The sequence below is a fragment of the Tupaia chinensis genome, unplaced genomic scaffold (assembly GCF_000334495.1).
Source record: "Tupaia chinensis unplaced genomic scaffold, TupChi_1.0 Scaffold000113_1, whole genome shotgun sequence".
Lineage (NCBI taxonomy): Eukaryota > Metazoa > Chordata > Mammalia > Scandentia > Tupaiidae > Tupaia > Tupaia belangeri.
In genome coordinates this window covers 374722-390436 of record NW_006159577.1, presented here as the reverse complement: position 1 = coordinate 390436, position 15715 = coordinate 374722, and the positions used below count along the sequence as shown (strand labels likewise).

The 15715-nt window shown below is 40.2% G+C and overlaps 1 protein-coding gene across 4 annotated transcripts in view; it reads right to left on the bottom strand.

Annotated features, from left to right (window-relative positions):
- CUNH10orf90 (chromosome unknown C10orf90 homolog) overlaps positions 1-15715 on the bottom strand; it is a 115861-nt gene that overhangs the window by 88819 nt on the left and 11327 nt on the right. For 3 of the 4 annotated variants that reach the window (XM_006143892.1, XM_027770091.1, XM_027770092.1), the window contains exons 2-3: positions 11804-11895; positions 5-1048 (exon numbers count right to left, since the gene is read on the bottom strand). In XM_006143892.1, coding sequence (XP_006143954.1) covers positions 5-1048; positions 11804-11895 — 1136 coding nt within the window. Of the gene's footprint in view, positions 1049-11803; positions 11896-15715 lie in introns of all 4 variants that reach the window. The other variant, XM_027770090.1, reaches the window with a different exon arrangement.

The following is a 15715-nucleotide window of genomic DNA, read 5'->3' as shown; positions in this document are numbered from 1 at the left end:
GGTCCTCTTTCCCGTTCATTACAGTGACCTGGTCAGCTCCTGCATCTGCAAATTCTGTGTTTTCCAACAGAGAAGAGCTACTCCAAGGACATGTGACAGTGCCCAAAGGCACATGCCCCAGTGATGGGTTTTCCTTCAAGTGACTTTCTTGTAAACCTGGGCTCCAGCCTGGGTGTAGAGGGTTCTGGCTTCCATCAGTGAGCTCCTGCTTCAGGGCTCTGCTTATTGGCTCTCTGTTAGCTATGCCATCTACTCCATCTGCTGTTAGTCTGTGGGAACTACAATTGAGGTTGAGTGACAGGACTGATCTGTGCATTTTGGGGCCAGCAATTTGAGGTTGCTCAATGGGGACAGAGAGAGACTTGTCTAAGTCACAGACTGAATTCGGACACTGCCGAGACACCCTCAGGTGGACACAGGAACTGAACACCACTGGGCCCTTTCCTGACGGTGGGGTGTTTGGAGAAAAACTGTTCCTTTTGTCATCCACTTGAGAGACCCAGTATGCGTGTTCTTCACACAGGCTGGCATGGGACTCAGGGACCTTCAGCCTCACCACTGAGCCATTTCTGGAGAATTCTGTGCAGGAGAAAGGTCTGTGATGCTGACGGAGATCTGCGCCACCAGACAGAGCAGCGTTCCCAAACAGAGAGTCCTCTGCCTTGCACTTGGTACATAGAGCGTCTCTCACAGTGCCCCACACCAGGGCGCTGGCTGGGCGCCCCACGCGCCTGGCAGTGATGGTGATGGATGCAAACCCTTTGCGGGGGCCACCGCATGAGCTTTCTTGGGGCAGCAGTTCTGAATCAAGTCCTGGCTCATGTGAAGGTGTCGCAAGTCCTAATCTGCCTGGAAGTAATGCGAATGCCCTATGAAGGTCGACTCTGCTGTGATTGGCCAAAGACTGCTTGGTGTGATATGCACTTGACTGGGCCAACGCACAGGGTACCTGCAACACCGCCCTATTTTCTCTTGACTTATTTTCATCAATCAGCTGCGAAATGACTATGGATGAAATCATTTTTGTGTTTTGCGCTTCCAGAGTCTCCTAGAAATGGAAAAAGATCTCAATTATTCAAGCAGTTCATTGTAATACAGGCAGTAAACTCCTTTTCAAAGGCTACCAGGATGCCAGAGAACTCAGTTCATAGCACTCAGCTTACTCTGAGGCTTTCTACTGCATGTTCAGAAGAGTGAGAAACCCAAACTTGTTTATGAAAAGTTACATGTTCTGAAAACAACCTGACTGGTGAATTGGTGTTCTGCTGGGTGTCTAGTCTTAATTTATTAATGTGTCAAGAGGTACATCTAATGCATCTACTTTTGATAGTTGCCACCCCTGAGCCATGAATACGCAGTCTCAGTAGGGGAGGGAAGACAGAATTCTGGAAGTAGGCTGGTACTTGGGGGTACAGGTTTATATGAAAGGTAAGTCAGCACTCCTGCAAGAAAATAACCAGTGTGGTTTTTAGGAAACAGTCTCCCTGCCTGGTCACCCTCAAAGTCCTCTACTTCTGCTGATTTAGATGCTAATTCAGTTGTTTCCTGCTGCTTGGCATAGCAGGCCTCAAAGTTCAGATAACAAAAGAGTGGAGATTAAATACTCACTCTTGCCCAGCCTGATGCTGTGACAAACAGATGATTCCACTTCTAGAATAGGGTTGAGAATGGACCAGGTCAAATGTAGTTTTGCCACATTTCAATGATCATTTGAATAAGCTATAGTTTTTGTCCAGAATAATGGTGGGTCCAAGATAGTGTGCTGATTCTTTGTGAGGCAGTTAATCAGGCTGAGACATAAAAATCTCATCTGTCCTTCTTTTATTTATTTCTATATGCAAAGCACTACAGAAAATGACATGGAAGACTGACTGTACTTCAGCACTTAGGGAATGCTCACAGGGTCCTGAGCCTACATTTGGAAATTCATTATCATATGTGCTTAAAATGAACCTTTGCAGAGGATTTAAAATACCTTTAACTACTAAGCTCCTGCCACCTCCAAAGAATTTTTGTTCTGGAAGCCTAAAGGCATAATTAAGGTGTTCCACAATTAAAGCAGCAGTTTCTAAACCCCAACCTGCATCTGAATCTCCTGGGATGCTACAAGTGCAGTTTCCTGGGTTCCAGAGATTCTGATTCTGTAGGTTGTGGAGCTCAGTCACCTGCATTTTAGCTGACATCCTGGTAATTCTTATGTAGGTGAGCACACTTGGAGAAACAGTCTTGAGCCTGCTGTTCCTCTTAAGAGCACACTTTTTGGAATAGAAGGGCCAGCATATATTGAGAGCTTTTCTCAAGATGTGATGAGCAAACACAGTGGCATTTTTTTTTTCTTCAGGACAGAATTAATATTCATTGACATACTCAAATCATTGAATGTTCTCCTCTAGCTGGCCATTTGACACTCCAAGTCCACATGGAGGATCATGTGCAATCTTAGCAACCTGAGAGGCTTTGTGTCTTTTTTGTCCAGCACGGAAGATGATAGCTTATTTTTCACGGAAATCTCCATCACCTTACACATGATCCTTTAGAAAAACACATATATGGGAAGTTGCAAATTTAAACGATAACAGGAAATGTGAGAAGAAAGGAGGGCAAGCCAAATGGTTCAATGGTTAAGATGACTGGATCCCACATGGCTGACCACATGGATCAAGTCCTGGACCTAATGGCTTGAAAAACACATGCCTAGTGCATGACATGTGTGCCCAAAATTCCGAGAGGAGATTGAAGAGGAAAATGAAGGAATATAGCATAGTCATCGCTCCTTGCCCAGGAGGGGATCCTCATATTCTCTCTTCTCCTCTGTCTCTCTCTGGTAGCACATGTACCCTGTAGCAAATTAAGGAGAGAGAGAGAACGAAGGAAGGAAGTCATTTTAAAGATTAATTTCAATAAATAAATATCAATAAATGTATCTGGCTACATTCTTCCAAAAAAATAAAATGATATGAGCAAAGAAAAGCACAGATAGTCAGTGTGCTAGCACTGAGCCAAGAATGGGGACATTCAAGCTCCTCTCTGGCCTGACATCTCAGACTTCCAAGTCATATCATGCATCAACTATCTTGAGGGAGGCTCCAATGTACATAAAGCAATGCCTGAAGCCCTATTGTGGGTAGGGCAACCTCTTTAGTGATTATCAGCCTAGGCTCATTAGTCATTTGGGAACTTATAAAAATCCCAATACCCAAATCTTGTTCCCCCTGTTATATTAGAATTTCTGGTTAGGGTGTAGGGGGAGATATACATTTGTGCTTTTTGAAGCTTCCTGTGTGCTTCTGGCAGGCAGCCAATACTTTGAATCTCCAGTCCCAATATTCCAGCATCACACGGTCCCTCTCCCCCAACCCCCTCTCCATATAGCACTTTTCATGGCTATAGTTTACATGTATAAGAAAACTGAAGTGCATCTGGTACCTATTTCACTTGATATACAGTCCTTCCCATTTTATTTAAATTTAGTTTCAATATTTTTTTCCACTACTCTACAGGGTACATAATCATACCCAGGAGGAACTCCTTTGACACTAGTCTTAGAAAAAAAGAAAATACCCATCTTGGAAACTCCAGTATCAGACTTATTTTAGAGTGCTTATTTTAATGTTTCCCAAAGTTTGGACCAGTGACTACCTACATAAAAAACACCTGGGGTAAGGGGATTGTAAAAATGCAGATTGCAGATATCTGGATCCCTTTCTCTCTGCCATATGTTGAAGCAGGATCTATGGGGGATGAGATTCAGAATTTTTTTTTTTTTTTGAGAGAGTTTTACTATAGGGCATATGTACTTACTGGAGAGACAGAGGGACAGGAAGTGAGAAATCACCTCATAGGGGGGATGGCCATGTCACAATCCCTTCTCCTCTCAGGATTCTGGGCACACATGCATATGTGCCCAGCATGAGTTTCAGGTCTCTGGGTCCGGGACTTAAATCATGGGTAGGCCATATGGGAGTCCAGTGCCTTAACTACTATTCTACCTGGTACCTCTCCCTACCACCACCTACCCCTCGACCTTTTTGTAAGGTTTTTGCCATCGGGCTTGTGTGCTCACGAGAGGGGGGTTGTGAAAGATCACTCCCTAGAGGGGATGGTCCTGCAGCCATCTCTTCTCCTTCATTCTCCTTCTGGAACTTTGGATATGTATGTACATATGCCTGGTGTGATTTTTCAAGCCACCAGATCTGGGACTTTGACCACAGTTGGCAATGTGGAATCCAGCACTTTAACTACCATGCCACCTACTGGCTCCCAGAATTTGTATTTTTAATCAGCTCCCAGGTGACTCTTCTGCACAGATGTGGTAGAAAGGATTCCAACGAGGATTCAGGCCACCTGAAGTCCACTCTGAGCTGGGGCATCCAGACTGGTACAGAATTTAAGACAAGGATAGAACAGAGGTGACTTTTGTGGGGCCTCAGGTCTTTTTACTATAGTCTCCAACATCAAGAGGGTACCCCACCTTTCTAAGAGACCCTTGGCCTTGGTACAAATGACAGTGTATTGTTAGGAATAGTCACTCTCATCTCGACCTGTAACAAGGATAAGAGACCCTGACTCTGGCAATGATCCATGCCTCAACTGGGATAGGGAGCCAGAGCCAGAGCTGAGGACCACATGCACTGAGTGATGACCTGGGGTTGCACTGAAGAGTATAGGCTACAGACAACACTCCAGAAGGACTTAGAGGTTCAGAAGTAAATAGTCACCACTTCAGAACCTGGGCCTGGCAATTGTGAAAATGATTTTGACTCTATCAGATGCAAACAGATGAGGGAATAGCAATAATGAATGGTGTGAACTTGAACTTATTTCTGAAGTTCTGGAATTGCTCTGTATATCAGGGTGATATGCCGCAATCCCTTCTCCTCCATTCTCCTCTCGGGATCTTGGGCACGCACGCACACGCGCCCGGCGTGAGTTTTAAGCCACCGGGTCCGGGACACGAACCGCGGTCGACTACGTGGGAGTCCAGCGACATAGCCATTACGCTAACTGCTGGTTCCCAACAGAGGTGACTTTTGTGGGGCCTCAGGTCTTTTTACTATAGTCTCCAACATCAAGAGGGTACCCCACCTTTCTAAGAGAGCCTTGGCCTTGGTACAAATGACAGTGTATTGTTAGGAATAGTCACTCTCATCTCGACCTGTAACAAGGATAAGAGACCCTGACTCTGGCAATGATCCATGCCTCAACTGGGATAGGGAGCCAGAGCCAGAGCTGAGGACCACATGCACTGAGTGATGACCTGGGGTTGCACTGAAGAGTATAGGCTACAGACAACACTCCAGAAGGACTTAGAGGTTCAGAAGTAAATAGTCACCACTTCAGAACCTGGGCCTGGCAATTGTGAAAATGATTTTGACTCTATCAGATGCAAACAGATGAGGGAATAGCAATAATGAATGGTGTGAACTTGAACTTATTTCTGAAGTTCTGGAATTGCTCTGTATATCAGGGTGATATTGCTCTAGGGATAAATACGGATGGAAGCCCAGTTCCGAAGAAAAAATTATTTGCCTGCTGTTCACAAGAAAGATGAGGTGCTAAAATGGTGATGGACATGAAAGTACCTCTCAAGCCAGTTCTGTGGCCAAGTGCTTAGGCAGCCAGAATCCATATGCCCAACTGCATGATTCAAGTCCCAGACTAGGCGGCTTGAGAAACATGCTGGGTCCATGCACATGCATGCCCAAAATCCTAAAAGAAGAGAGATGGAGAAGTGATTGTGGTGTAACTATTTCTCCATGGTGATTGGAGAGTTGCTTTCTCCTCTTTCTCTGTCTCTCTTTGGCAAGTCCATGTGCCCTCTAGCAAATACAAAGAAAAAAGAAATCTCAAAAATGCTTCTCATATGTGACATGTAATATAACTCGAGAGTATTACTTTCCTATGATTCAACAGAAATTAGCGGATACCTAATAGAAGCAAATCTATAGAAGAATAAGGATAATTTATATCAAAGTTATACTGTATTTTAGTGGAATTTACAATGAATGCATTTTAGCATATCTGAATTGTAGAAATGGAAATAAGTAAATACGTAGCCAAGAAATTGAAATTTTGATGTGAATATAGAAATAGTATAATTTTCTTAGGTGCAAATTCTGTTATTTATAACATAAAGTCATGGTTAAACTACCTGTTTAATTACTCAGCTGAAAAATATTTACAAAGTGGGACCAGCACTGGCTATGTTGCTGGATTCCCATGTAGTTGACCACAGTTCGAGTCCCGGACCCGGTGGCTTAAACTCACGCTGAGCGCATGTGCGTGCGTGCCCAAGATCCCTAGAGGAGAATGGAGGAGAAGAGATTGGGGCGTGGCCACCCCCCCCCCCGGGGGGGGGTGATTTCTCGCTTTCTATCTCTCTGTCTCTCTGTCTTTATGGCGAGCGCACATGCCCTATAGCAAAATCCTCTAAAAAAAACAAATAAATTTACGAAGTACCTACTATGTGCCAGGTTCTAGAGGCACCCCTGGTCTCATGGGAGTTAAGAACCCAGAGGTAACATCAAACAGGTAATTCTCAGGTTAGATATTCTTAGATTAAATGCCCAATAATCTTTAAAGAGCTTGTTTAAGACTCTGTCCAAATAGAGTCACATTTTAAGGTACTGGGGATTAAAACTTTCACCTTTGATTCAGAATACAATTCATGAATTTTGGAAGCCATACTGTTTAGCCCATATCAGATTACAACACGTGACTTTTTGTCAAATCCTTCTTCTGGGTCAGGGAAGCCAAGAAAGAGATGAAAAGAGGAGGTTATTAGTAGGTTATTTCTTACTACTATTTTCTCCTCTGTTTAAATTCAACTTTGATGAAAGCCCAAACAACAGAGAGAAAGGAAAAAGAAAATGAGCTCTTTGCTCTTCAATATACATATTATACTTCAGTGGGAAGTTCTATTTATCAAATCCTATATTCTCACTGAAACCTATTAAATAATCAAAGATGATGTCCACTCTCATGAACATATATATATATATGTATATGTGTATATGTGTATGTGTATGTGTATATGTATATGTATATTTATTCATTTGCTAAGGCTGCCGTAATGAAATTCCACAGTCTGGGTGGCTTAACAACAGATATTTACTCTCTCACATTTAGGACCTGGAAATTCGATATCAAAGTGTTTGAAGGGCTGGATTTATTCTGAGGCTGGTCTCCTTGGCTTGTAAATGGTCATCTTCTCCCTGTGTCTTTACAGGGCCTTCCCTCTGTCCTGTGTTTGTGTCCTAATCTCCTCTTCTTATAAGGACTCCAGTTCTATGGGATTAGGGTTTGCCCTAATGAAGTCACCTGACCTTAGTAACCTCTTTAAAGCCACCATCTCTGAACATAGTTATATTCTGAGGTACTGGAGTTAGAAGTGCAACATGAATTTTAGAGTACATACAATTCAGTCAATAACAGAGTACAATACATCACTTTTTTGCCTAATCCTTCTTCTGGGTCTGAGAAACTAAGAAAGTTAAGAAGGAGGTTTATTTGATGTTCCTAAATCTTCTTACTATTTTTAAAACTTGGCAAACTTTCTTTACAAAGTGATCACATTTTATTTTTCCAGATTAAGTTATTTCAGGGTGACAGTTCATCTGCTTTTTATGCAGGGTTAACTAAACGTGGCTTTACAAAGATATTTCCTTCATCTAAAGTACAATGAACTGATATAAGATTTTATCTGAAGGGAAGAAGAAAATCTTGTTTTTGAAGTAGAACGTTCAAGGTCAGAGAGAGATCTGATGAGTAGCTGGGTTTTGTATCTTGCTTTGGTATTTAAACCATCCGTTTCCTGACCATCCTCACACAACATATTTTTACTTTTTTCTTCCTCATTGGTGCTGCTTTAAGATATCGATTTCTTTTCAATGTTTCAAACATGATTTTGTAGTGCTGATAACTGCACTTACAGTTTTATGCCTTTTATTGATTGTTTTTGACGTTATATTTATGCTTTAAGCATTTTACTAAGAAGGACATCATTTCATAAATTGAAGTAAGAAAAAGATAAGTCATAGATGATCAGAGAAATCAGATCCCGAGTCCCTAGACTGAAGATGTCTCCATTCCTGTAGCAATTTATTTCTCCAAAGGATAAGCATCTAATCCTACCTGTACCTTTGAAATCTGTGTTATTCTCCATGAGATAATTCTTTCCTTCTCCATTGCTGCTCTGTAGTTTACAAGTATATTTGCCAGATGGATTATTTAGATTCCTATCCACATAGACACACTCTACAGCCACTTCCACCTTCACTGCAAACCTGCCAGGCTCCATTCAATTGATCTGGTATCACCATCATGAAGTAATCTGTCAACCTATTGACATTACATCCCGAATGTAAAATGTCTTCAGACTTACAAGTTCACTCTGGTATGTGGCAACGAAGAAAGACTATGTTAAGACAAATGAAAAAATCGGAGCTTTTCCCATCCTCTATTGTGAAACTTTAGATTTCCCACACGGTACTAAAAACCAAAGGATTTAACGTTTTGTAATATATAGCAGTGAAAAGCCAGCAAGAATCAATTTTTTTCCTTCAATTTTTTATTGTGGTAAAATATATAAAACAAAAAAATTTACCATCTTAATCGTTTTTAAGTGTACAGTTTCATGGTATGAAATATATCCATAATGTTATACAACCGTCACCATCATCCATTTTAGAACTCTTTCATCTTGTAAAACTCTAACTCTATACCCATTAAACTATAACTCTCCATTCCTTTCTCCCCAAAACCCCTGGCAATGATAAAGAATCAATGTTTTTTTAAAAGAGGAACCAGGTAAGTAAACCATTGTACTCACAACTGCATCTTATATTCTATAGAACTTAATAAAAAATACAAATAATTTAAATGACATGGGAAATTTCTTGTGGTCAAATAGGACATAATAAAAGACCTGTAAAAGCTGATATGCTTTATACTTTTACACTTATGCAAAACAAAAAAGTATGGGAAAAGATGTAAGAAAATTATTCACAAATTCATAGAAAATGCATATTATGAAAAAAACTGGGCATAGATTTCAAAATTTTTGCACTAAAAGACAAACTTTAATTCTTTTTTTTCTATAAGCTTTGTGAAGACTCCTCATACATATAAATATTTAGACCCCTTATATATATATAAAATTTTCTTATTTGTATCTTCCTGTATTTTTCTATTTCTACGTGGGATTACCATTACTTTTATTATCAGGAGAACTTAACCTTTTTCTTTTCTTTTTTTTCTTTAACTCTGTCCCATATTTCATTCCTTATAAATAATCACTCAGCAGAAGAGGTGCCTTCATATCATTGCTACAGCTTTGATGCGTTTTGGAAGGAAAAGTGATCAATCTTATGCAGGCTCTGGAGGAGAGGTGGAAATTTATGGCAGTTACAAAGGCAGGGCATCCTCTGGTGTGTTTCATCATCTTACAGCAGCCTTATAAACATACACAGGGACAAGCTTTAAAAGCTCAAAGTTAGGAGGGAAATTTGAAAGTCATACTACTGATCAATTAGATAATCCAGATAATTCTAAGGATATGATTTCTAGCCGTCATTTAATGCTGACATATATAACGATCAAATATGAGTGTGTGAGTATGTGATGTGTGTATTACAGACATCCAGCAACTTGGCCCTAAAGATCTATATCATTAATAACTTGATTCCAATTAATTTTTATTATCAATAGGAAAATGACAAATTTTGACAGCTCAACATGAAAAACAGATGGGAAAAAATCATCAGCTGGTATCTTTCTTATAAAAAGTACTTAAAAACAGGGCCAGCTGGTGGCATGATGGTTAAGGCACTGGACTCCCATATATCCAACTGTGGTTCAAGTCCTAGACCTGGTGGCTAGCTTTCTCACTTTTCCTCTCCCTTTGATCAAATTAAAATACAATAATAATAATAAATAAAGTTAAAACAAATGATTTTTTAAAAAAAGTATTAAAAAGTATACTTGGTTATTTATCTTCTTGGAGAAATTCCTGTTAAGATCTTTTGCCCATTTTAAACTTAATTATTGGGGGTTTGTTGGTTTATTGCTGTTAAGTTTTTTGAATTCCTTGTATATGGAATTGGATAGTTTTCAAATATTTTCTCCCATTCTATTGGTTTTCTCACTACCCTATTATTTCCTTCACTGTGCAGAATTTTTATATCAAAATATCATACTGTATCCACCCCATAAATATGTACAATTATTGTCATTTTAATATAATAACAACTAAGAAAAATAGTAGCAATGGGCCTCCACAATATCCTCCCCATTCTCCTTCCTAACTCAATCTTATCTCCCCCTTCCACCAGTATCTCCTCTTAGTAATGGCTCCAGTGATCCACTACTCTACCTACTCATTTTTGTCCTGCAACCTGGGGTTCCTGTTACTGCTCTCAAGAGAATGTTAATTATAGCTACACAACTTTATGTCTTGAGACAGTGAGATTGATGCTTCCATAATGAGAGGAATTTAAATATTGATGACTAAATCTCAGAACCCAAATAGTATCCTTTTTCTACTTCATGAGACTTCAGGACTGGGATCTCTGAGGAAAATATTGAGCTTTATTAAATGCAGAGCTAAATCAATATCCAAGATAAAAATAATTTTGCCACCAAAATGTTTAACAGATACCTTTGTTACTTTAAGATTGATTCTTATAATTCCTCTCTCAGAATAAAAAAATAAATAAATAGCAACAGAATATCCATTTGTGACAGATAGCTGATGCCTTGTAAACTTTTATTTCTTTTCATTTTCTATAGGGTATGCATGCACACTGAAGAGACAGCAGGGGTAGTGAGGTGTGTTAAACCACTTCCTGAGGGGGATAGCCATGCTTCAATACCTTCTCCTTCATTCTCCTCTCAGAATTTTGGGCATTTGTGTACATGATGATCCTCAGGCTGCGTGGTCCAGGACTCAAACCATATAGATGGCCAAGTGGGATCCAGGTACCTTAACCAACATGCCACTGGCTGGCCCATGCCTTGTAAAGTTTAACACTCTGGACAATTTCGTAAAGGGAGAAAATCCATACTTTAAGTTCTGTTAACTGAACTAAGTCTTCCTCTATGACAGTCTTTTAGAGCAAGTTAAGAACAGAAGCTTCAAAATCAGTTTACAGAAGCTTCAAAATCAGTTTACATAAGCTATGAAATTTGGCACAAGTCATCTAGTAATGTTTTAATTTTTTTCATCAGCAAAATGGGTACAATAATATCACCTACCTCCTGGAACTGTGGAAAGGATTAAATGAGTCAGTGGATTTGACAAAGCCTAGTATATGATAAATTGGCAATATGAACCTCTGTGTACTGATTTCTTTATTCCTTAGGATCTGAAACATTTAACTTCATAGTATGACCATTAAGTTTATTCCTGGTTTCAAACCACCGACACTATTTATAGTTATAATGATCTACACTAACTAGTTAGATTTCAAAGTATCTCTTTCCTACCTTCAAAATGATACATGGCATAGGTGTTTTCCCTTCTGTGTGCTCTCCCCAACAGATTATTTTTGGTTTAAAACTGAGATTGAACATTATATTCACTGATAATACTATAAAACTATAAATTGTCAGTGAAGATTATAAACATAAAGTGAATATTTTCATGTAAAAAACTATTAGTCACTTGCCTTAGATTTTCCACTGCAATAATTTAACTTTTGACAAAACTAAATAAAATGTCATCATATCGTAAGTAGGCCAATGATTATGTTTTTTAGTTGGGTGCATTTTGCTGACCACTGTAGAAGTCGGATATGTATGTTACCTTGGTGAAGTCAGACTTCTTCTCTGTAACATCAGACTGATGATTTTTAAGGGAAATTTGATCATTTGTACTGTAGTAGTTGTCCCGTAATCCTATGCAAAAGGAGATAATATTACTATAATAGTTTTAGTATATGAAAGGATAAAACGGAATATACAACTCGACTGTAAAATGTAATATCATCTACTCACATATTATGCTAGCCAATAGTGAATTCACTATTTTCCAAGCCATGATAAAACCTTGTATATTTTCTTTATTTCTTCCATCCTGTCCATTTAGATTCTGAGTTCATTATTATTTAGTTTATTAGCTATAAAATTCTTCCCTGCAGTTGTTTTTCTTAGACTCAATTATAATCAAACAAGGCAAGCTCTGAGTCTACACCCAGCGGAAGATTAAATCTTATCAGTAGCTTTCCCAACATCACTAGAGTTAAGAAAGGCTGAAATGCTACTAGGTTGAACGTAAAGTCATGACATATTTTTCTATGTAAAAATGTGTCATGACTTTCCTGATAATTCATTGCATTGTTCATGCAGCTTCTTAATCGACCATTATTGGAAAGACAATGGATGACTCAGATTCTGTACTTAAAACAGTTGTAGGGTCCAGCTGGCTTGCATGTGCAGCTAAAGACACTGCGAACTACAGGTTAAGACCACATGGTAGGCCTGAATTTGATTCTTGGTCCAATCTAAAGCTCAGTAAGGTAACATATACCTGTAAACCCAGTGATTGGTGGAGGCTAAGGATCACAAGTTCAAGGCTGTCCTGGGCAATACAGAGAGACCCCCATCTAAAAAATAGCTGGGCATGGTGGTGCATACCTAAAGTCCCAGCTGAGAGGCTGAAGCAAGAATATTATGAAAGCAAGATGGGATCCTAAAACAAAACAGGAATGTTTAGGGTTTCTGTGGACCATGGATCGTTTTGTGATATTATTGTGAGATACAGTATGTAAGATCCTCCACATGTCTCCATGAGCATTTGCCATAAAGATAGTTAAAAATATCATCAGGTCCAATTGTACAGAACAGTGATGAAAAATTTAAGAACATGGGATCTAGTCCTGTCTCCACACATCTACAGAGTCACTCAGCCTGAGTTTCCTCATCTACTGAGGCTGCCCTGCCTATCTAAAGAAGGGCTGGGGTTCAGTGCTCTGGAGGGAAAAGCAGGATTGCAATGTTTGCCTGGGGCCAAGGCAGACTGAAGACAACATTAATCTGAAGGCTCTCAGCACTAACAACCTTGAAGGTCCCAAACCTTCGTTAGGTTGCTAATGCTGGAATGTAAATCGAACACAGGGAGAATGTGAGGGTGGGAGTCAGCAAGTAAGCCCAGCCAGACGTTTGGTTTCCACAGTCTGAGACAGCACAATGGAAATATTTTCCCCTCACAATGAAGATATTCTAGGGAAATATTTTTCAAAAGGTTACAAAAAATTGTTCTCAATTGCTAGTGCTGGTGATGAGAAAAAACAAGATTAATAAAAGTAGCTCTCATGGGCTAGTTCTGTGGCACAGTGGTTAAGTGTTGTGCATCCCACAAAGTTATCCCTGGTTCAAATCCTGGCCCTAGTGGCTTGAGGAACACACCAGGCACACATGTGCCCAAAATACTGATGTGAAGGAGAAATGAAAAAAGGGATTATGGTGTGACCATGCCCCAAAGGAGGAGGCTGGCTTTCTTTCTCTCTATTGCGTACTTGTACTTTCTGGCAATTAAAGAAACAGAGAGTGAGAAAGAGAAAGTAGCTATCTAAATTAGAGTCCTATCTTTACCAATTTATCAGAAAGATTTAAAATTTTAGATATAACTTAAGGCACTTTATGGAGAAAATAATATGCTACAGTATTGTTCTCTGGCAAATTTGCTAAGGGGTCAGAATGTGGCACAAGGCAATTTCAAGGGCCATCACTGATCAGTCCAAAGTCTAGCTATGTCTTGTCTCATCCTTCAGTGACAGTGGTCTCCATCAGCTCTAACTCAGATGTGTGGCTATGCCTCATTCCATGTCTATTACTGAGTGACAGAGACTTTCATCCAAGATGATGTGCACAGATTACTTTTTGTGAAGTGTAAATATAAGACCTGAAAGGTCTCATGGATTTCTGTGCAGAATTGATGCATCATGATGAACTGACAATAAAGCTGATGAAGACAGAAATCAGTTGGCTTTGGTTGTGTGGCATTGTGTGTGATTAAGAACTTTGGAGTCAGCATGGACTTTGGATAGACAGATCTGGATGTGTATCCAGGTTGGCCCAAGAAAGACCTACAATGGGTGAGCTGTATACCTTTTCTGAATTTCTTTATACATAAAATGAGGGCGATAACACCTCCTGTAAAAAGGCAGTCTTGCTATCAATAAACTGAGGGTACCATATATAAAGCTCTTGGGACAGGGATGATGTCGGCAGTCAATGTCTGATTAAAAAGATAAATAAATAGGGACCAGCAGTTAGCATAATAGCTATGTCTCTGGACTCCCATGTAGTTGACCGCTGTTCAAGTCCTAGACCTGGTGGCTTGAACTCATGCCGGATGCATGTGCATGTGTGCCCAAAATCCTGAAAGGAGAATGGAGAGAAGGGATTGTGGTGTGGTCATCCCCCCTGGGGGGTGATTTTTCATTTTCTGTCTCTCTGTCTCTGTATTTCTGGCAAGCACATACATTCTATAGCAAAAAAAAACAAACAAACAAACAAACAAACAAAAAAAAAAAACAACCTCCAAAAATAAATCAATAAATAACTGGTACCATTTAAGTTTTGTTATAGGGCAAGTACACTTTTTGGAGAAAGACAGCAGTAAGACAGAGACAGACAGACCAATGAAATCAGAAATCTGCCCCCTCTGGGGGGGATGACTATACTGAAATCCCTTCTCCTTCATTCTCCTTGGGATTTGGGCATACATGCACAGGTGCTGGGCATGTTTTTCAAGCTATCAGATCTGAGACTTGACCTGCACAGCTATGTGGGATCCAGCCACCATAACTGCCATGCCACCTACTGGCCAGGTACCAGTTATGCTTTTTAATGATCAATCCACCCCTACCCTGGGCCTATGTAGTCACTATCACTGTGGCACCGGTGGTCAAGATGCTACTGAAATCAGACCACAGAGTCCCAGGGCGTATCTACTGGCTCTGGCTACACATGTGGCATTCCTCAGTTTCTTACTGTGAAATGGAGGTAACAACAGTATCCGCTTCATAGGATTAGTCAAAAAAATTAAGTGACATAACTAACCGGCCTTTAGCACAATGCTCAGAACGTAACATGGAATAAACACTAGCTATATGGAAGCACCTTCATCTCTGGCAGGGAGGAGGAAGAACAACCATGACCAGATAAGCAGGAGCTGTATATTAGTTTTCTATGGCTGCTATTACAATTGACCATGAAGGTAGGGTTTAATACACATATACTGTCTTTCATTTTGAAGATCAGAAGGCAACATAGGTTGCATTGAGCTAAGATCAAGGAGGTGGTAGGATCGCCTTTTCCAGCTTCTAGAGGTCATGCCATTCTCTGGTTACTACCTGCATCCGTGACCTCTACTTTGATCATATCTTCTCTGACACTGACCCTCCTGCATCTCTTTTATAAAGGTCCTTGGATGATATTGGGCCCACCTGGCTAATTCAGGATGCTCTCCTCATCACCAGGTTAACTAAATAATATCTGCAAAATATCCTTTGTCATGTAAGATAACATATTCATGGGAACCGAACCAGCAGTTAGTGTAGTGGCTATGTCGCTGGACTCCCACATAGTCGACCGCAGTTCGTGTCCCGGACCCGGTGACTTAAAACTCACGCCAGGCATGTGTGCATGCGTGCCCAAGATCCCGAGAAGAGAATGGAGGAGAAGGGATTGCCGCGTGACCATCCCCCCTGGG